At 35.7% G+C, this 21,615-nt stretch overlaps 1 protein-coding gene and 1 pseudogene across 1 annotated transcript; one reads left to right on the forward strand and one right to left on the reverse strand.

Moving 5' to 3' along the window:
• Positions 1 to 1,059: 1,059 nt before the first annotated feature.
• On the forward strand, positions 1,060 to 18,034 carry LOC149219101 (coronatine-insensitive protein homolog 1b-like). The gene is made up of 3 exons (XM_089384262.1): positions 1,060 to 1,719; positions 7,802 to 8,285; positions 16,244 to 18,034. The coding sequence occupies exons 1-3, from the start codon at positions 1,250 to 1,252 to the stop codon at positions 17,078 to 17,080; spliced, it is 1,791 nt and encodes a 596-aa protein (XP_089240388.1). The 5' UTR covers positions 1,060 to 1,249; the 3' UTR covers positions 17,081 to 18,034.
• LOC149219102 (uncharacterized) lies at positions 10,836 to 14,267 on the reverse strand (annotated as a pseudogene).
• Positions 18,035 to 21,615: the final 3,581 nt, after the last annotated feature.

Raw genomic sequence — 21,615 nt, forward strand, 5'->3', positions numbered from 1 at the left:
TATCAGTGTATATGCTTCAAGGGCTCATATTAGCTAGGCTACGAAAAATAAAAATAAAATTACATTTGGTCAGATAAAGTGTTTTTTCCTTTTGAACTTTCTACCAAACCCCAAATGATGAAATAGTAGTAACTATTGCCAACTCACCACTTAAATACTTTAAATTTCTTAATTAACTTTAAATATTTAAAAACAGATAAACAATTTATTATGACATTCACTATATTAAAAATAAAATAAAAAACTATATATAATTAAAATTATCTATATTATATATAAAAAAAATTACATCTCCTATCTTAATAACACTTCACTTATTTCAATCCAATAATTTATACTTATTAATAAATATTCATTTTATCTAAAATAATTTTATATTGGTTTTTTTTTAATTCCCATTTATTAACAATAACAGCCCATACATACATATATCTATATAGGAATATGTTAACTTATATAAGAATATTTCACTCATCTCAATATAATGATTCTTATTTATTAAATTTTTTCCATATATATAATACCTCCCCCACCATAACACTAACTTATATTAAATATTAATATACATATATTTAAAAATCATTAATTTGTAACTGTAAAAGCACCTTTCTTGTCTAGATGCAATGATCCCCACCTACTAATTGTAGGTGTTTAACTTTGCAACCAGTTAGCCTCAAACATCCAAAGTATAGTTCAAAGGCGGGCCCACCTCATCTCACATCACCCACCACCAAAGGTGCCAGGCCTCTCTTTTCAAACAAGTTGCAACTTCCCTTTGCCAAGCTGACGCAGACAAATGACGACAAAAATGGAACAATATCAGGCTACTGTGCCTCCACGTCCACCATACGTTCAACCAATCGTATCTCTCTACGTGGCGGGATGCCCGCAAGCGAATCCCGAGCCCACGGTCGGAGCGAGGTCCAGAAATCGAACTCCGTCACGCGACGCTGACGCAAGATTCTGCCTTCCCCGTCGGATCCACTCCCCGGCGGCCACGATCGGTTTGCTTTCCCTTTTGTCGTCTGACAGATTTTCCCGACCTACAGGAAGCATAGATTTTTACTGTAAGATGCCATGAGTGATCAATGAGCGATGGGCATATCGCAAAATAGAGATAAGATCACCAAGGAAGCAACAAAATCAGAGGCCGAGGACCTCGACCATGGGCTCTCTGTGTATATAGCTTTGAAGTGCATATGAATATATTCATTCAGTATATTGTCTCTCTGTGTTGAATGCTGTGACCATGAAGCGGACGAGCTATGGATGCATATCGGACGAGGCCCTGGAGTGCGTTATGGGCCAGCTGGAGGATCCGAGAGACCGTGGCTCGGTCTCTCTGGTCTGCAAGAAATGGTACGACGTGGATGCCTTCACGAGGAAACATGTGACCGTGGCCTTCTGCTACTCAATACACGCCAGCGACCTTACCCGCAGGTTCACCAGGCTGGAGTCCCTTACGGTCAAGGGGAAACCCAGGGCGGCCATGTATAATCTGCTCCCTCACGATTGGGGGGGTTATGCCAAACCCTGGATAGACCAGATCTCGTTCACCTGTCTCTGCCTCAAGGCTCTCCATCTCCGCAGAATGATTGTTACCGATGATGATCTCACCACTCTCGTCAGGGGCCGCGGTCACATGTTGCAGGAGCTCAAACTCGAGAAGTGCTCTGGGTTATCTACGAGGGGGCTTGAGGAAGTGGCTCACGGTTGCAGGTATGGGGGTGCTGAATTTTTGCGTTTCAAAGCTCAGGCTTGAATGCAATTCTGTGTCAGGAATTTTCAATTATTGCAGTTGACCTGCTCAGTATTTTTGCCTATAAGTGATCTGGACACTTTCCCTTGGTGGGGTGAACAGCAGAAGCCCGTTCGTTGGGCTCTACTGGCCAAATGTTTAGTTGGTTAAGCTAGAGAATATATATATCTGAAGCCCAATAAGTTTGTGCTGCAACAGTTGACTGCAATGCTAAGCTACGCTATTCATTGGTTACAAGGGTTTGGGGGAAGAGTACATATATCTGAAGCCCAATAAGTTTGTGCTGCAACAGTTGACCTGCTACTAGTTATAAGTTTTTCAGCAGCTTGCTTTAATTGTATGCATCTAAATTGGGTATTTAGGTTTAGAAAACTAAGCTATGCGCTGATTATATGGATTTGGTTGAAGAGCATTATATATCTCTGAAGCTGAATAAGTTTGTGCTGCAACAGTTGACCTGCAAAGCTTTAAGCCAAGGTATTCGTTCTTTAGATCAGTCTAGCGAAAGAGGAGTATGTATATCTGAAGCCCAATAAGTTTGTGTTGCAACCGTTGACCTGTTTACTAGCCATAAGTTATTTAGTAGCTTGCTTTAATCGCATCTTAATTGAGTGTTCAGATCTAGAGAACTAAGCTATTCGTTGTTTACATGGGTTTGATTGAAGAGGAGTATATGTCTCTCAAGGTCAAAAAGTTTGTGCTGCAACAGTTGACCTGCAAAGCTAAGCTAAGCTATTCGTTGGTTACATTGGTTTGCCCGAAGAGGAGTGCATGTCTGTGAAGCCCAATAAGATTGTTCCTGTTGCTATCTATAAGCAATTTAGCCGCTCGCTTTAAATTTAGTTAGCTAAATTGGGTAGTTAGATTTAGAAAACTAAGCTATTCGTTGATTACACGGCTGAAGAGGAGTAGATGACTCTGAAGCCCTCTAAGTCGGTGCAATGGTTGACCGGCAAAGCAAAGCTAAGTTATTCGTTGGCTACATGGGGTTGGCTGAAGCGGAGTGTATATGTCTGAAGCCTAATAAGTTTGTGTTGCCACAGTTGACCTTCTACTAGCTATAAGCCATTCGGAAGCTTGCTTTAGTTGTAGGCATCTAAATTGGGTATTTAAATTGGCAAACCTAATCCCTGTCATCTTGCCATCTAAGTTCTCACAGTATCAGTGTAATTGTAATATGTAAAATCCCCACTGTAAGCAATGGAGTGGTTACTGCAGCACTAAAACCCAGTTTTAATACTCTAGTGAGATGAATAGCAAAAGCCTATGAGTTGGGCTCTGTGGGCCCAATGTTTGTCAGAGAGTATATCTGTCTGAAGCTCAATAAGTTTGTGCAACAGTTGACTTGCAAAGCTATGGTAAGCTATTTGTTGGTTACATGGTTTTGGCTGAGGGTTATATATTTCTGAAGCCCAATAAGTTTGTGCTGCAACAGTTGATCTACTACTAGCTAAGCTAAGCTATTTGGCACCTTACTTTAAGTGTAGGCATCTAGATCCGGTATTTAGATCTAAAAAACTTAATCCCTGTATCTCGCCTTCTAAGTTCTCAAGGTATCAGTGTAATTATAATATGTAAAATCCCCGTCAGAAAGTAATAGCGATTTTACTGCAGCACTAAAACCCAGTTTCAATACTCCAGCCTAAGAAATGGGTTGTCAATATTAGGAAAAGAATCAGTGTTAAATTTAGATAATGGAAAATATAGTATCTATTAAAGAACAAGTCCTGTTATGGCCAAGGACAGACCAGTGCTGAGATCTCTGTATAAATTAATGTTTTCTCTTGGTTTATGAAAATAGTTGAAAAGTAGGTCGGGATCAATGCAGCAGCTGACCTGCTACTAGCGCAATAGGGTGCAATTGTTGTCCTGCTACTATTCAACAGCTTCCCTTAATCGTAGCCTGTAGGCATCTAGATTGGGTATTTAGATCTAGAAAATTTAATCTTTGTCATCTTGCCTTCTCTTAGTATGACTGCAATTGTAATATGTAAAACCCCCTGCAGTAAGTAATGGAGTGCTTACTGTAGCAGCAAGACCCAGTTTCAATACTCATCCTCTCCTCCTTAGGATGGTAGTCCACTCAAGTCCTCTGGAGTGGCAAGATGCAAGCTCCAGTGGGGCACATAATTCTTTCCTCTTATATTGGCAGGAAGATAGCTTTTTGTGTGTGAGATTATATTTTATGGGTTTGAATCTATGGCACTAGGAGGCCATGACCATGTGCACATTATAGGACCCAAGCCCACTCCCATTTTCTCCTTAAGGCTTGCCATTTTGATTTGTTGGTTGGGATGTGGTCCAGCCTTAGATCTGTGGAAATTTATCACAACAGAACAAGGTTCAATTCACAGTGCATTCTGTATGGCTATACCTAAGAATCCCCAGAATGACATGTCCCAGGAGATTGACCCCACTCCAGCTTAAAAAATGGGGAGTTTCTGTTAGATTCTATGTGTGTGTTTTAATGGTAATTATGGGTCTTTAGCATCTTTATTTGTTAGTCCCACGTTTAGTGCTTCCCAAGTTCGGTGTAGTTGCATATATTGGAGCACATGAGATAATTTACATCTGAAAAATGAAATTGGCAAATGGACCTGCCCCCAAATGATAGGCTCATCCATTTGCAGGTCTCTAGTTTTATGTTTACCCCGTGCTGTGTTTAGGCATCAGACATGCTAACCAGGCCCAACCGTTGCTATACGCTATGACACTTCCCTGGACAAGTATTCCAAGAAATTTCAGTCATTCCCAGTGCATTTGGCAGCTGCCAGATGTCATGCTCCTGTCCATAATGGCGTGAGAAATGATAGTCCCTTTCCTGAGGGTTTTTGGTCCAAAAGAGAACTGGTCAAACAGTATCTACACATGGAATTTGTATTCTTTTATGTTCTTTACTATTCTGCATGGTACAAAATTCAAATGGGTTTCATCATGGCCCCAGTGGCTTGTGTGTACATGCCAAAGCTCTGTAAGAATATGGATGATTAATATGCACAGAGTTTATGTTTGAGCCCTAAGCTCTGTCAACTCAAAATTTATGAATTTAGTAGAATTTTAAGTATGTTAAATTACAAGTTTGTTCTATTTTGCAAGAGGTACAAAAGAGGTAGAATTCTTCTAATATTGGCCTGGCTTTAAAAATGAATATTGAAAGATTTAATCCATCTAGAGGGGTAAATGAGTTGGATCAATAAGATCTAGAAATTAATAATTAATGGACAAAATGGATATTCATATTGTTATACCTCAACCTGAAAGTCACGAAACATAATTTATATGTCTGAGATATCTTTGACATGGTCTGACAAATTAGCCGATAAGAGTCCAGACTTACCAAGCACTTGCAAAAATACAATGATTTGAATTATCAGTATCTTCAGTCCTCCTGTATGTGTTTCAGACAAGTCTCGAGTCCCATTTAAGAAATGAAAAAGTTTACCGGGCCAGCTTGATGTCAAGTATGACTTCAAAGTAATGAACGGATATGTCAAGTATGACTTCAAAGTAATGAACGGATAGAAAACAGTTTTTTAATTATTGGGATGGGAGGTATTCAATTAGTTAATATATATGAGTGTAAATATTTAAATGTAAATTTAATTTAGGAGAGATAGTGGTTATAAATAAGTGTAAACATTTAAATGTAAGTTTCATAGAGGAGAGATGTTGTAGTGTTAGTAAAACGAGTGTAGATCTATCTTAATTTTGGATTTGCTTTTACTTGGTAGATCTGGAGTTAAGATAGATATAGATTGGTTTAATTTCCCCTTTAAATAAGCTATATTTCACATGAATACCATGGGCTATTTTTATTTTTATTTTGTTATTTTTACTCTTTTTTTTTTTAATTTTATTTTGACCAAGTTAAAATGTTTACATTGCATTAATCTTTTTAATTTAATTTAGTTTAATTTTTATTTTATTTCTATTTTTATTTTTGTTTACAGGACATTAGATTACATTACATTTAATAATAATAATAATAATAATAATTTCAGCTCAATTAAAAAATAATAAAAATTAAACTACAACAAAGTAATAAAATTATTCAAATACAATTTGTTATGTTGTATTTTTTTTAAGCTGCCTAGTGGACCCTTTTATTAATCAGAAAAATCTACATCATCAAACATGTAAATGAAAACTAAAAGTTAGAAGAGCTCACTTGATCGGGGAATTATAATTTTTTTATTAATAAACTTTATATAAAGTATTTTTTAGGAAAAGAGTAGATTATGCATATTACGATAAAATAAATTTAAATAATAATAATTCCTATTAATAACCATGATATTTCAGGATATATAACTAAAAAACTTATAAAAATTTAATAAATTTAATTAATAAACTTATAATTAAAAAAATATAATATAAATAAATTATATTATAAATAATAGCTATAAAGTAAGATTCATTTGACCATATAAATTAAAATAATAGTTTACATTATTATATTTCAGAACTATTTAAATTTAATTAATGAGCATATAAAAATTCAATATTTATAATATTTTTTTTTCCAAGTTATATATCTACCTCTATCATCAATCCTTATACATATCAAGTTAAAAAATTAAATTTAAAAAATTTATAAAACATGTTGAAGGAAAATGTAGTAAATATTTCTATATATAAAGATGTGAAATTTATATAAATATAAATAATATAATTAAGAACCACCATAGATCTAATTTAACTCTGGATCTACCTAGCACCCAGAGGAATCAAATCTTATATGCTAGATCCATTTTAACTCTAAATCTACCAAGCATTTAGAGGAATCAAATCTCTTACACTTGAATAGAGATTTGCATATAAGATTTGATTTGCTACGTAGATCCAGAATTAAAATAAATCTATACTGGTGAATTTTAAAATAAATCTATACTGGTGAATTTAAAGCTATTAATATATGAAGAGATATCAGCTCATAATTGTCCATCAAACTGACAATTTTTACTGAAAAACATTGACCCAAAAACATCAACTGATCCACAATATGCTGACTGTTTACTTGTTTTATTTCGTAAAAAAATTATTACTTGTAAAACTTGTGAGTTTATCTGCCTGCTTCACAGTTATAAATTTAACAAAGTTCCCATTATGGAGTCTTAGCCAAAACTAGCTTAACCATTGCTCTAGCTTCTTGTTGCAACTAATGAATAGTTAAAACTTAAAACTTGAGTTCCACTAGTATGATTGTTAATATTAACTTAGGCATTCACTGATATCTTAAAATAAGATAATTTTAAAACAATATAATTTTGTTAATGTATGACAAATGATCACAAAAATACATTAATGGAACTAGAAAGTACATCCAATCTCCAAAGCATAAATTACAGTGGAGTGCAAAAGAAACTCCTGACTGATGCCAAAATCAGAAAATCTAAGCACATAACTACCAGTTAAACATCTAGCTAATAAGGCATAAGAAATAAATTGTGGGTACACAACATGATGCAAAGACGCTGGAGTACTATAAGGAGAAGGCACTCAATGCTGAAGCTGATTGAGAAGAGCTGATGTCAAGAAATGCCAGAGGCAGCTGCCAAGGACAAGTGCGGAGACCTAATCTTCCCCTCAGCTTCATCAATAAGGGAAATGAGTGCTATTAAGGGACATGCATGCAAATTTGTACCAACCACTTTCTCTTTTAATGGCAGGGCCCAGAATATAGTACTGGATCTGAACATAAAATACAACTCAAAGTGGCGGACTGGAATATGCAAAATGGAAAGCCTAGAAGGGTATCTCTAAGACAAGGAATTGATCAACTATGCACACGATCATAAATAGTATACCTTTTCAAATTTGCAAATAGCTTTGAAACTGTCGTGTGTATTAAATATTTACAGCCTGTGAACCACTAGTGTTACTTTCACTAGACTAAACAACGATCCAGAAGGAGCCATTTAAAGTCATTTGCCTTTAAATTTCATTTGACTACTTGCTTTGAGAATTTCTAGAGTATTTTCATGTTCTTTCTTATCAAAGTTTTTAAATGAAATTTTACTCAATACTGTATTTTATTTGTAGGTCTCTTAAGACCTTAATGCTGGACGAGAGTCAAATTGAAGAGGAAAGCGGGGACTGGCTACATGAGCTTGCTCTTAACAATTCTTCTTTGGAAGTGTTGAACTTCTACATGACAACATTAGAAACGATCAATACCAGTGATCTTGAGCTAATAGTAACAAACTGCCCTTCATTAACATCCTTGAAGGTTGGAGAATGTGATATAGTTGAGATGAGAGGCGTTCTGAGTAAGGCTACTGCATTGGAGGAGTTTGGTGGTGGGACATTTGACAACAGTGAAGAGCATGCGACAGAGACCAGTATGATTACATTTCCTCCAAAGTTGACATCATTGCTAGGACTAAACTTCATGATTGAGGCTGAGATGCCTGCTATATTCCCAAGAGCTTCAGCCCTTAAGAAATTGGATCTGCAGTACACATTCTTGAGCACAGAAAATCACTGTCAGTTGGCAGGGCTCTGTCCTAATCTTGAAATTCTCGAGGCAAGATCCTAACCCACTGTTTTATGTTTTTTTTGCCCTTTTCTCTTTATTAATGTTAATTGTACTTCTCTTTACAGAACAAATATTTGTACATTCTCATAGACACAGATCTTCCTCCACAGCCCTTCATTAGAAATAAGTTAATAACTAATCAGCATCGGAATGTTGCGAATGTTTTAGTCGTATGGTAGGGTATAGTATGGAAATGCCTTATATGCAGGGGTGCTTTATGTCCATTTATATACCTTCTCTTTATTTTATTTCCTCATTGACTACGTCAAGGTGATTAAAATGAGAACTTAACGTTTGAGTGGCAACATATTTTTCGATGATCTAGACTGATAAATAAAGCTATGCTTTCAGTATACTTGTATGAGTACTTTGACTCAGTAGAGGCCCTTCTGCCAAACTGATTTTAATTTCTTACGGCTTTTATACAAACTCTGAACTTTAGTGATTCCTGTATTTTGCAGTATCGACTGTATTTTGTAGTGTGGAAATTCTTTTTAACATTATAGTCCTCTCATTGTCCTTAGAAATAATATTGGAATAGAAAATGTTAAAGTCAGTTCTGTGAACAGATCTGCTATTTACATGTAGAGCAGTAATAGGGGAGATAAATTTCTGTATATTTCTATTGTTTGGACTGAAATTAACTCTTTTTCCGCTAGATAACAAGAAAAAGTAGTGTTGATGTAAAGCACATGTATACAAGAATCCCGATTGTCAGCTCAATAAAAGAACAGGATGGACAGAGACAACTATATCTTACACCAAAGGCATATTCTCAATGTCCTCTGGGCTGTTACAAAGCCGAAAAACAAGTCCATCTTTCTAATGGTGTTATCGCCATTCCAGAGTATACTGGCATCATTGATTACACTAACTTAGATTCCGTAGATATTGGAGGGTATGTTGACATATTTGAGAGTCTAAATTGAGCACCACATCCCTCAAAAGGAATAGGCATTCAGATTTTATTCATTGAGAAGGTTGAGACTGAAGAGCACATAATCTTCCCATTCTCATCTTACTATGAGATTAGCAGCAGATATTTCTCTCTACAAGATATTGCCGAGCCATTGACCACCCATTTCGCATCAGAGGTTGACAACTACACTATCCTGTGTCCAAGATGCTCAGCCAAGATGCTCAGCCACTGATTTACTTGATCATTGTTAGTAAATTGCATATATCAGTTGGGGGTATTTTTTATGGACTTAGATATTATGCTTATGTATAGTAATAGGAGACTATTTTGGTTTGAAAAGTCATACAAATATAATGTAGCTGAATATTCAATAAAAAAATATATAATTTATTATCAAAATTAGAAATTTTTTGGTGAATATCATCCATTTAATCATATATATAGGTAAAAAATAGGCTAATTTTTAACCAAATGAGTGAATATTTTTTTTTAGAAAATGTCCAAAAAAATAACTAATTAGCTAAATTTCGCCCCTCAAATTTTCCCTACAGCTATTGTAAAAAGTTTACACAAGAAAAATGAGAGAAATGATATAAAATGGTATAACATTACTATTTGAAAAATTCTTTTATGTGAACTACATCTTGTATCTTTTGTTCATATAATCTTTATATACATTTAATTTGATAATTACATAATAAAAAACAACATAATAAAAAAATAAAAAAAACCAACCTACATTACAAATAATTATAAAAACGAGGAATCAAACCCTAATACCTCCTTCATTGATTTCTCAACCACATATGTCCTATTTTGCCACAATAGTAGCACTTCAAGTTCTTACCTTTACCTAAATCTAAAATTGTAAAGACTCTTTCATTGTTACTTGCCCGTTCCTGCCTTTGTTTACGTTTGTACTTCGCTGCAAAACGTTTTCAAAAGTGCTACTTTTGTTTTCATATTGTTCTTCCATCTTTCCTTTTGACTTGTCAAACCTCAAAATTTGTGCCAGTGATTTTAAGCGTTTCTATAAAGTTTTCAAATGATGAATGGAAACTTTTCAGGGTTACCGGCATATCCTCTTCAATTACCTCTCTTCCCATTGCTAATAACCGATTTCTAATAGCTTTATACTGAGATTGCCCATATGCCTAATTGGGTAGGCAAAGATAATCATTGAACTAAAGCTACAATATCAGCCGATATTTAGAGGAAACTTCCAGCCTAACTGAAAAGACAATGAGAATGTGGGCTTGACGTTTCCTTATTATTTCACTAACCTTGGTTTCAATGGGTTACTTTTTGCTGTTGACATGGGTTGGTTTTTTTTTACTCAATTGAAAGATTTTTCTATTTTTGTTTTGTTACATAATAGTTATGTTCGAAAATAATATCTGAAAAATAACATTTGAATAGAACAGAAAATTGAACCAGTAACTTAACATCTAAAAATACCTTAACAACAGCACACTTAATCATCATCTATTCAAAACTCCTTCTATTCAAAACTCCTTGACCGTTAAAAAGTTTCTCCATTAAAATTAATTTTTTGTTTTTAATTGCAACTTATGTTACTTCAGATGTGCACTTAGAGCCACAGCCGAAAGACATACAAGTTACCTGAAGATCCTCTCCCTATGAAAGCTAAGAAGGCTCATATGAACCTGTGGCCCAAAGGGGAAAGGAGTCTACATCCTTCCGTGGCATATTGACTTTAGCTTTGACATGAACTGCTAGATCGCGTTTGGATGCGCTCAATCTCCTAGCCGTAGCTGTGAACTGTCTCCTTGAAAAGTTATTTTACACCTGCTATTCCAAAGAAGAGCAATAGCAGACAGCCATATTGTATGCCATAAAATTCTTTAGTAATCCTTTGATCATCCGGCCATTGTTCAAGAAGAGACCTCTCCAAGCCAGGGGGCTGTACAGGAAGAGGAAGCTGAATTTCGCTTGTAACCAACACGTCTTGGCAATTGGACAACTCCACAAGAAACGGCCAACTGGTTCTTCTCTCTAACGTTGACGACAAATTGCATTGAAATTGTTCGCTTTACTGAGCCTTGTTTTAATTGCTAGACCTTGATAGAAACCCGTCTGACTCGAAGCCTTTTATTGAAATGAGCTACCATTTCAACTCGGACACACCAAGCAAGCTATCAGCTTGGACACGCCAAGCTATTCTCATACCGCTGGTGACAACTAGTGGATCTCTTGATACTATCATTTACCATGACACACACAGCAATGAATCCATGCATCATGCTTCATTTACCAATCCTTTGACACATATAGGAGAGAAAATGGACACCATATTTGTCTAGCTCTGAGCCTTATGTGACACACAGAAGCTCAACATTTAGAACAACACTACTACTCCACTGTTGCAATTTTGATTTCTCTCTAGTAACACCATATAGTCCATACTGTGCTACCCCTGGGACTATCCTCATCCACATACCAGGAAATACTTGCAAGTCAATACTACATGCAAGAGATGGCAGCGGCTTTCATCAAAACACACACCAGACTACCCATATCCTTCTTAATGTCATGATACACAGTCCCTAAAGCAACACGCAAAGTCACTTTTTCCCAACTTCCACGCTCAAGAACTAATCGGTATTCACTAGTGAACAACTTTTCAACTTGTAGGCAATGCTATCATTATATGCCATATATTACATAGGGTCTCTATGAGCATCTTCACAGTAACACCACAATAAACTGGCATCGTTGTACTAATCTTCGATGAGGCCTGAATGAGTGAGCAATAAGCCACCAACGCTCCAGTACGAGCCACGAGTTTTCTTTTTACAACTAGCAACCAATCCCATGCTTCATCTCATTTTTCCAATTTTCACCCTGGCATATTCAAGCACAGAGAACACTCATCCAGGAAGACCTCCGGTTTCTTGTGCTTGGTCGGTGGATCGGAATTGCTTGCAGCATCGGCAACGACAGTTGTCATCGCAGTCGCCAGGGCAGATATGTCCAGCCTTATGAGACTCCTGTAGATTTCTTTCAGGAACCAGATCACGCGAGACTCTGGCGAAGAGTGCCCGTGCGGCTGACGAAGCGGCATCCTAGACTTCCTGTGGATCAAGAGGAGCCAGAAGGTAGTGACCCAAGATCTTCAGCGTCGGCTGTAGAAGTCCCCATGAGAGGGGAATTCTGGCAACCTTGAAACTGCAATCTTCCATCTGCCCATCTGATGAGGAAAAGCTATGACGATGATGCCTCGCAGGGCTGCCAATTGCAGAGGCAATGTTCCCATGAATATTGAATTTCGCTATTCGATCAATTAGGGCTCTGTCAATGGGGTTATTTTCTGCAATCTCTTCTTCCTCTTGGCAATTAGAAACAGACAAGTCCGCCTGCGGTCTGTCGTGGATCCGATCATTGAATCTTTGTGCACAATCGCAATTCTGGCCGGCACAGCCCTGAACAAAGTGGCAAATGTCGATCTTGGGCACGAGGGCAATCTTCCTGTAGAAGAGATCGAGAGCGACCCCGACAATGGAAGCCCTCTTAGTGGATTTCACGGCAGCTTCGGGTTCCAACAACAACATGAACTAATCCCGGAGAGCGTGCATGACCTTCTCGATTTGCTGTAGGTAGGGACGAGAACCAAAGACGGGTAGTCCAAGAAGCCATAGTCGAGTTGCTCCAGAATTCCGGAACAAAAAGTCGTTGCCTTGCCCGTTCGAGACTGGGCCTGCTGTATCACATCAAGACCCCTGCAGAACGGCACTATTCCCGTCTCCTGGCCTTTATGCTGCAGAGCGACTACCTTCACGCAGGCCTTGCTCCTTCAAGTGGCTTGATACCTATGCATAACATAACAGCATAAAATAGGATATGTCTTTCATATTAAACTCAAAATAAAAAACACATCCTATAAGCAATCCACTCAACAAACCAACCCAAAGAAATACCCTCACCTACATTAATCTATATCCAGTTGTTTTTAGTGTAATTTTTTTTTCGAAGTTTTTCTGGTTGATTTTTTTAGTCTATTTTTTCTAAAATCTGGTAGGATTTATTAAAATCGTAAGTTTGATGGTAATTTCGACACAATCCAAATGCTTTAGTGATTTTTGAAAGTGCTGAATCCATATATACAATCAAAAACCAATTTAAATAACACAAATTAAAATTTTACCTCAAATTTTTCTACCAAAAATCCAAAAAATCACATTAAAAACAACTCATAATCTATTCTTTTTTAATCACTTCTAAAATTAAGCCGAATCTATTCTGCAACACATGTGACACACAGCCTTTCATTTCTTTGAATCAATTCTCCAGGGACTTCCAATCCTATTCTGATGTCATGCGAAAAGTGTGGGAGTATAAATGGTTTTTAACACATACTCAAATTTATATTGAATAATCTATTACATTAAAGCAATGCTATTAAATAAATTAATGATATGTTGAAAAGATAGATAAAGCAATGTTATATTTGGTTTTAAGATAAATATATTATTTTAACCAAATTAATGATATGTGGTAAAAATGTATTAAATAAATTGAAAATTTCTGCATATGAAAATATTTGAAAGTGTTAACTGATTTTATTAGTTGGAAAGGATATTTTATATCTCATTAAATCGATTGCGGTTGTCAAATTGTTAGATGATATTTATGTTTTTTTCGTTTTTTTAGTTAATTCGGTCGATGGGGATTTTTTAAAATTTTAATTTTTTTAAAAATAAAATGTTTAATTTTTTTTTAAAATGGCTAAAATTAACCATTTAACCAAACATTATATCATCCAATTCCAACTAAAAACAAAAATATTAATTAAACTATTACAATAACATTACATTAACTAATAATAGTAATAAATTTAATTTTAAAGTTGACCTGAAATATTTTCCAAAGAGCAATCAGCAGGACTCTTCATGCCTGTACTAAAGCACTTGCTGGGATGGATATCCCAAGGGACTGTGTAGCAAACAAGGGAAATGCCTGAGCTGGTTTTGGGATTTGGTGAGAGGAAGAAGTTCATGGTTGATTGAAAGTTGGTGAGATGCCTGGAATACCCTGTGGTGAGAGAATTGCCCTAGTACTAAGCATTGTGGTCTGGGTTGAGAGAAAAATAGAATCTAGTAGCTTTCCTTCGCCATGTGGCCTCATATCCTTGCTTGGGAGTGACATCTACACAGCAGACGCGTACAGCTGGGAGATGAATTGCTCCTTTACAACTGGTAGACGTCTGTGTGAGAAAAAGATAAGTAGTTGTTTCTGTCTATGTGTGGTTTATTTCTGTTTTGTAATCCTGCCATTTAATTCCTTGAATTCTATAACTCCCGTGAATTATTTTGACGGGATGGTTGTTTTGATGAAAACCTCAATTCATTGTGTATGTTAATAAATTCTGTTGGATATTGGTTAAAATTTCTGGGTATGCAATGTAATTCCTCATTCTAGTTCCATATGAAATCTGAGGCGGTATCGTTGGAAGCCAGGCCGGTTAACGGCCAATAAATCTGACTACTTGATGGGAAGATTTTGAGATTTGGTTAAGTGGGTACCCTCTGTCCAGTGTATAGGGCATGGAAGGGTACGCCACAATTAACAGTTGCCTTAGCTGCTTAATTCTTGATTTCAGAAAAATATAGTATGAGTATAAAGTAGCTCCTCTGACGAAATCAACTTAAATCGGTGTTGTGAACCTATCGATAACATCTGGATTTTATTTTGAAATCATGATTTTTTTGGCCTAGTTGATGTTGGATGATTTTTAAAGATATTTTGAAATTATAATTTTTTTTGGGTAGTTAATGTTTGCCGATTTTTAAAGATATTTTGATGGTATTTTAATTTTGTAAATATTGGCTAATTTTTAGCAATATTTTCTTATTTTTACGATTTTTTTGTTTTCCGAACCCTTGCCAATTTTATCTGATATTCACAACATTGACTAAAATAACTAACAAATGCTTAAAAATTAGAAAGAACCACGGTGCCTTTTTTCACAGTTTACTATCTTCTAACTTTATGAACGATGAGAAATGTTTATATACAATCTACAGAATTGGCATCAAACGAAGACACTAATTCTATATTTGATATGTCCCATCATAAAGAATATTCAACGGGAGCAATCCCAATCCATATTTATGAAGATACACTTAAGAATATGTGGGTATTTTCCCTTTATCATATCTGAAGGAGCAATCCCAGTTCACATTTTCCTTACAGAATATGTTTACATTTTCCCTTTCTTTTGTTGCCGGCAATGTCAGTTGATCAAAATGCATAAGAAAGGGAAAATGCCAAGATATTGTGTAAGTGTCCACTGCATAAGAAAATAAGAAGATCGGCAGATGAAAACAAAGGAGTTCAATCAATTTGACCTGGTATGCTTCAAGTAGAGGTTGCCCTGGGAAAGTTTCTTAACTATTGATTTGTATTGCAGCTTCAAACTCTTGGTATGAAGATGAAGATCCATGGAAACAAATTTCAATGACTTCAAGTACATGCTGTAGGTTCCAGCTAAGATTGTACTTAAGCAGACACAAGCAGATTGGCTACAAAACAGCCTCCTGAGAACAGAGCTGAAAGTGTCCAAGCCAAAGTTTTGAATATGCTTGTCATATAACTGGAAAATCTAGGATGTTTATTGATCCATTCATATGCTGCGAATTTAGTTAAACATCTTGGCAACACAGGTCATTAAAATTGTCATCCAAAGACATTGAATGTACATGCTATAAACTCCAAGCAAAATCCTGATAGCTGCAGTGACTAATTGAAAAACAGTACCCACAGAAATAGTCTTCAAATCTTGAGCAAATGGATTAACTTAAGCTCCACTTCCTGCTGTCCAGTCAGAAACAATAGCATATTACTGCCTGAATTTGTCATTCTTAGGATGTGGTTATTGTATGTTTCTTTCCAAAAACAATTATGGCATGCTTTGACATCAATATTTCAACTATTCCATTAACCTTGCTATTTTAAATTCAGACAAAGTGTTTGAAGTTTAATAGTGGAATGTTTTGCTAATAAACAGGTTAGAAATGTTATCGGAGACAAAGGGTTAGAAGTTGTTGCTAATACTTGCAAAAAGCTGAAAAGACTTAGAGTGGAACGAGGAGCAGATGACCCATCTTTGGAGGACGAACAAGGTTGGATTTCCCACAAAGGGCTTTCCTTGGTAGCTCAAGGCTGCCCCCTTCTTGAGTACATTGCCGTCTATGTTTCAGATATATGCAACGCAACCTTGGAGACTTTTGGTCAATGTTGCAAAAATCTCAAGGACTTCCGGTTGGTCTTGTTAGATAAAGAAGAGCACATCACTGATTTACCGCTGGACAATGTCAGGGCTTTGCTACGTGGATGTCAAAAATTGAGTAGGTTTGCATTTTATGTCAGGCCTGGAGGGTTGACAGATACAGGTCTTGGTTATATTGGCGAGTACAGCACTAATGTCAGGTGGATGCTTCTAGGTTTTGTTGGTGAAACTGACCAAGGCATTCTCGAGTTTTCCAAGGGCTGCCCAAAGCTGGAAAGGCTAGAAATTAGAGGTTGTTGTTTTAGTCAATCTGCGTTGGCAGCTGCAGTGCTTCAGCTGAAATCACTGAAGTACATATGGGTTCAAGGATATAATGCAACTGTTACTGGTGCTAACCTTCTAGCGATGGCTCGACCTTATTGGAACATAGAGTTTTCTCCTGCTTTGCAATCGAGTGATGTGTTTGCTGAAGATGTGGCAGAAGAAAAAAAACAGGATCAGGTAGCACAACTTTTGGCCTACTATTCTCTTGCTGGAAGGAGGACAGATCACCCAGAGTCCGTAATTCCCTTAGCCCCACTTTTCTGGAATTACCATCAAGTAGCTGTCTTCTAATGTGAATATCTATATAAAATATGAGTCCCAAACTTGCATGGAGGTATATAAATATAGAGCATGCAAAGGTGCTGCTTTCTCTCCCGTTTCCTTCAGATTTATTTTGTGATAGTAGTGTGACTAGCACTTACTATGCCTAACAGTCTGGTGGAAGAAAGGTACGTTGAGACTTATCTCTCTTCCTAATTCTCTATGGCAGTGGATGTAGTCATTCTACCTCATAACGTGTCTGTTTATTGATGGAAACTTCTTCCCAGTGTGATGAACTCTTCTGGAGAGTTCTAGGGGATATCTTGGTAGGTTCAATGGGATGTCTTCTGAAAATCATAATCTTCATATTTCTATCAATGAAGACATTGCTGAAAGAAGTGGTTACCGCAAAAATCCATGTAAGTACAAGGGGTATTGCACTGACAAAAAAAGGTTCGTCCTTGGAAAACTGAAATGTTCATTTTTTCTTCTAAGCTGGTTACGGATATTTATGGAGTTGAGATGTACGTAATCGCGAAGGTGTACAGTCAAAACGGGTATGTTTCATACTTTGACTTGGTGGGCTACAAGTCAAAACTTATAGTGGACATACCGTGCTTCTTTTCCTAGTATGCTGGTAACAACAGTGCTGAAGTCAACAGGCCTCTGGTTCTCAACGACATTAAGTTGTGGGTATGCTTAAGGACATTGAAATACCAAGGGCACTAGAGTTCAAGTAGACGTTTATAGTTTAACCGGCCATTCAACATCCTGAGTTTGTAGCATGAGAAGCCACTTGTCTTATTTTCAGTTCTTGGTAGGGAGTTCAGAATTAGGGGGTGATTTGAGAACATCATAACATAATGTCATATTTTATATCCAGAGACTTGAACTGTTTGTATGTTGTAATTCATATTTGTTGACATGATTGATATGTACATATGTTACATGGTATTAGCATGAGGATGTTGATGTTTGATCTTATTTAAGTGTTCGTAGGTTGTAATTCATATTTGTGGACATGATTGATATGTGTTACATGGTATTAGTATGAGGATGTTGATGTTTGATCTTATGGAAGACAAAATTGTAGGTTTTATTTAATCTTTTCAATTGGTCTTCTGACTTTGAGATTTCTCTCTTGATTTCATATAATTTTTAGGGTCAGGTTTTTCGTTTTTACTACATGGTTTTCTGGGCGTCTCTCTTCCTTTATGTGGTTGTTACTACACTGAAATACCAAGTATTCTAGAGTTCAATTAGGTGTTTCCTTTTTAACTAGCCATTTAGCTTCTGAGTATCTCACATGGTAAACCATATGTAGGTGTTTCCTTTTTAACTAGCCATTTAGCTTCTGAGTATCTCACATGGTAAACCATATGTGTATTTTTCAGTTCTTGATTGGGAGGTAAGAATTTGGTGGTGATTCAAAAACAACTTAACACGATATCATATTTTAGACTTAAATTTTTCAAATTTTATAATTTATATTTCTTGAGATATTTGATATGTACATATGATACATTTCTTGAGATATTTGATATGTACATATGATACATGGTCCTAGTGTGATCAACTTGATGTCTGAACTTATTTAAGAGAGAAGTTTTATGTTTGACCTCATGGAAGACAAACTAGAAATCTCATTTAATCTTTCCAATAGAGTGAGCTCCCGTATGCTCTTCTGACCATTGAGATCTCTCTTTTGTTTTACGTGTAACTTTTGGTGTCAGCTTTTAAGTTGTTACTACATGGTTCTTTTAGCGTCTTTTCCTTTGTGTGATAGATTTATTCAACATTTGTTTCTTATGATTGATACCATGTACGCCTGACATAATTTTATGAATTATCTCGTGGTGGAAAATTCTTCATTACTATTTTATATTGAAGCTTGGATTTAAAAGTAATTTCATGTTTATTAAAAGCCTACAGGAAGAAAATCCGCTTTGGCTATTTAAGGAATTTTTTATTATCATGGTCTATTCAAATTTCAGTCGCTATCGTTTACTGTGGTTCCAATTTACATTAAATTTTGTATAGTATCTTTTGAGCATATAATTGTTTACTTGTTTGATACTCTAGATTGTGTTCTCACTAGTGTTAATTTGTATAGCCTAGTTTGAGCATATTTGGTACTTTTCCATCTTTTTGTTTGATTTTTCTAGAAACCCTGCATATTTTTGTTCGATCTTTTTGTGGAGATTTTATTTTCTTGTCAACTGCAATTGAATTGGATTTTTGTTTTCATTAGGGATTTAAATCTTCTTTTAAATGGATTGCATAGATGCCAGCAAAAGATGTTGCACATTAAATTAGTTTTATTGAAATAGTTTCACTCTTGATACGATGAATTTACAAACCCAATAATAAAAAGGTTGCATCCTTTTATTTCTTTTCAACTCTGTAAAGGTATTAATTTATTATAGCAATTTTTGGCATTGCTGGTGTAATTTGATTATTATCTAGTTTGATATATTTTAACTTCAGGTATTTTCTTCTCAACTTTGCAAGATACTTGAAATATGAAATTGCTGGTGTAATTGATGAATTTTAACTTCAGACATTTTCTTCTCAACAATGCAAGATGCTTGAAATATAGGATTGTATCCCATTGAATGTCTAATTTATAATATTGAAATCAGAACCAGTTTTTCAGTCCATACCAAAATTAATTTAAGAAAATATTAAAGATGCAGATTATTTTTGTAGTGTTGAACAACCAGAGTATGATATGATGAGTGATTCAGATTTATTTTTTTTAGAGATAGCTGGCTTTCATGCATAGCCATTTTACAATTTTAACAACACCTTGACCTTTACTTTCAATTTACATTTTACTTGTATGATGAATGCAGTGATGTTTGTTTTTATGTGATTTAACATGCTATTTATTTGTATGTCAATTGTTGAATGTATTCTCCTTTCATAGAAAATGCTTTTATTTATATTTAGAATATCTTGAACATGATTAGGTGACATGTTTATTTTATATTTAGAATATCTTGAACATGATTAGGTGACATGTTTATGGCAGACCTGGAACTTGATTCTCAAAATTGTGTGTTATTACTGGTTTGCCATGGTTTTAAAAGATGATAGTTTTTCATGAGTATTTCATACCATATTGGTTATTTTTCTTGGGAGTTGTTAAATATATGCTTATGATGCGTATGAATGAGGTGTATATAGAAGGATGTTATGCATGCTATGCCCTTCTCGTAGATGTAGAGAAGTTCAGCTGTAAGAAGCAACAACATTATGGGTATGCCAGAATAAATGCTTACGAGAAGTTCAGCTGTAAGAAGCAACAACATTATGGGTATGCCAGAATAAATGCAAAAGTAGAGTTTGTTTCCTCGTGTCTATTTTTTTCTAAAACACTGGAACTCCATTTAAGAGTGAAATCGTGTAGTTCAAGATAATGGACAATTTTACCACATAGTTATTAAGGATATATTTTTTCAAATTCTGTGTTGGGCAAGGAGTTGCAATGAAGGATGATTAAATTACAACAGTCATGATCCATTTAGCTAAGTGGTAATTCAGTTGGTTCCCTCGTAACATAAGCCAGTTGAGTTAACATATTTGTATGAGCATCGAATTTGAGAACTTGTATCTTCATCAAATTTGAGAATTTGTATCGTTCTTCTATACCAAATTATTTGGCTAACACTTCCTCGGCGTTATTAGCCTCAAATGCTATTATCTCTCTAATCAAAGGTTGGTTATTCATGTGTCTTCCCAAAGAAATACAAATCCTTAGTACGTTATGCTCTGTATTCCCATGCTGTTTGATTATGACAAGTCTGCCACATATACACTCTTGAACTTAAATATAAAAACAAGATTAAACACCGAAGAAAAAATACGTGAAGGACACTGAATGGAAATTGAATGAAAAGCACACATTAACACAAGACGATTTTACGTGGTAAAACCTTGACAGGGTATCAAGGAAACATCCACGGGGCAAGAGATTGGAAATCTATTAATCAAAGATGATTCTCCCTCATACAAGCCTCTCGGGCCATCCCAATTAATATGGGTTTTTCCTCCGTTACATAACTCCTCGTTACGAATCTCGTTAAACTAACTAACAATAACTTCAAACTTTACCCATAATTACATATTTGTTGTCATATTTCAACAAACTCCACTTTGACAACAATTTTCCTAATCGCTTGCCCATGCCCATGCCCAATCATCATCTCTTCTGCAAGCCAAAAGAAGCCAAACACCATCACAACTTCTCTACTGTAACTGGCTTCGTGAATATGTCTGCACAATTCTCCTGTGTATGGACCTTCTTGAGAGCCACTTTTCCGCCATCGATCACGTCTCAGAAAATGACACCTTACATCAATGTGCTTGGTTTTGATGTGATACGCTGGATTTGTAGCCAAAAGAATAACACTTTGACTATCACAGAATACATTCACTTTCCCCTGCGTCCTTCCAATTTCATCAAGTAGACCCTTTAACCAAATTGCTTCTTTATTGGCATCTGAAGTAGCTATATACTTTGCTTCGGTAGTGGACAACGCAATCATTTCTTGAAGCTTTGA

The sequence above is a fragment of the Pinus tabuliformis genome, chromosome Q (assembly GCF_031772625.1).
Source record: "Pinus tabuliformis cultivar Carrire ecotype Pingquan chromosome Q, CPIR1, whole genome shotgun sequence".
NCBI lineage: Eukaryota > Viridiplantae > Streptophyta > Pinopsida > Pinales > Pinaceae > Pinus > Pinus tabuliformis.

Bases quoted from the DNA above. Each gene is read 5' to 3' on its own strand.
- LOC149219101 (XM_089384262.1), top strand. From the start codon at position 1,250: ATGAAGCGGACGAGCTATGGATGCATATCGGACGAGGCCCTGGAGTGC. The intron at 1,720-7,801 runs GTATGGGGGTGC...TTTTATTTGTAG, and splicing joins GAAGTGGCTCACGGTTGCAG to GTCTCTTAAGACCTTAATGC. The intron at 8,286-16,243 runs GCAAGATCCTAA...GCTAATAAACAG, and splicing joins CTAATCTTGAAATTCTCGAG to GTTAGAAATGTTATCGGAGA.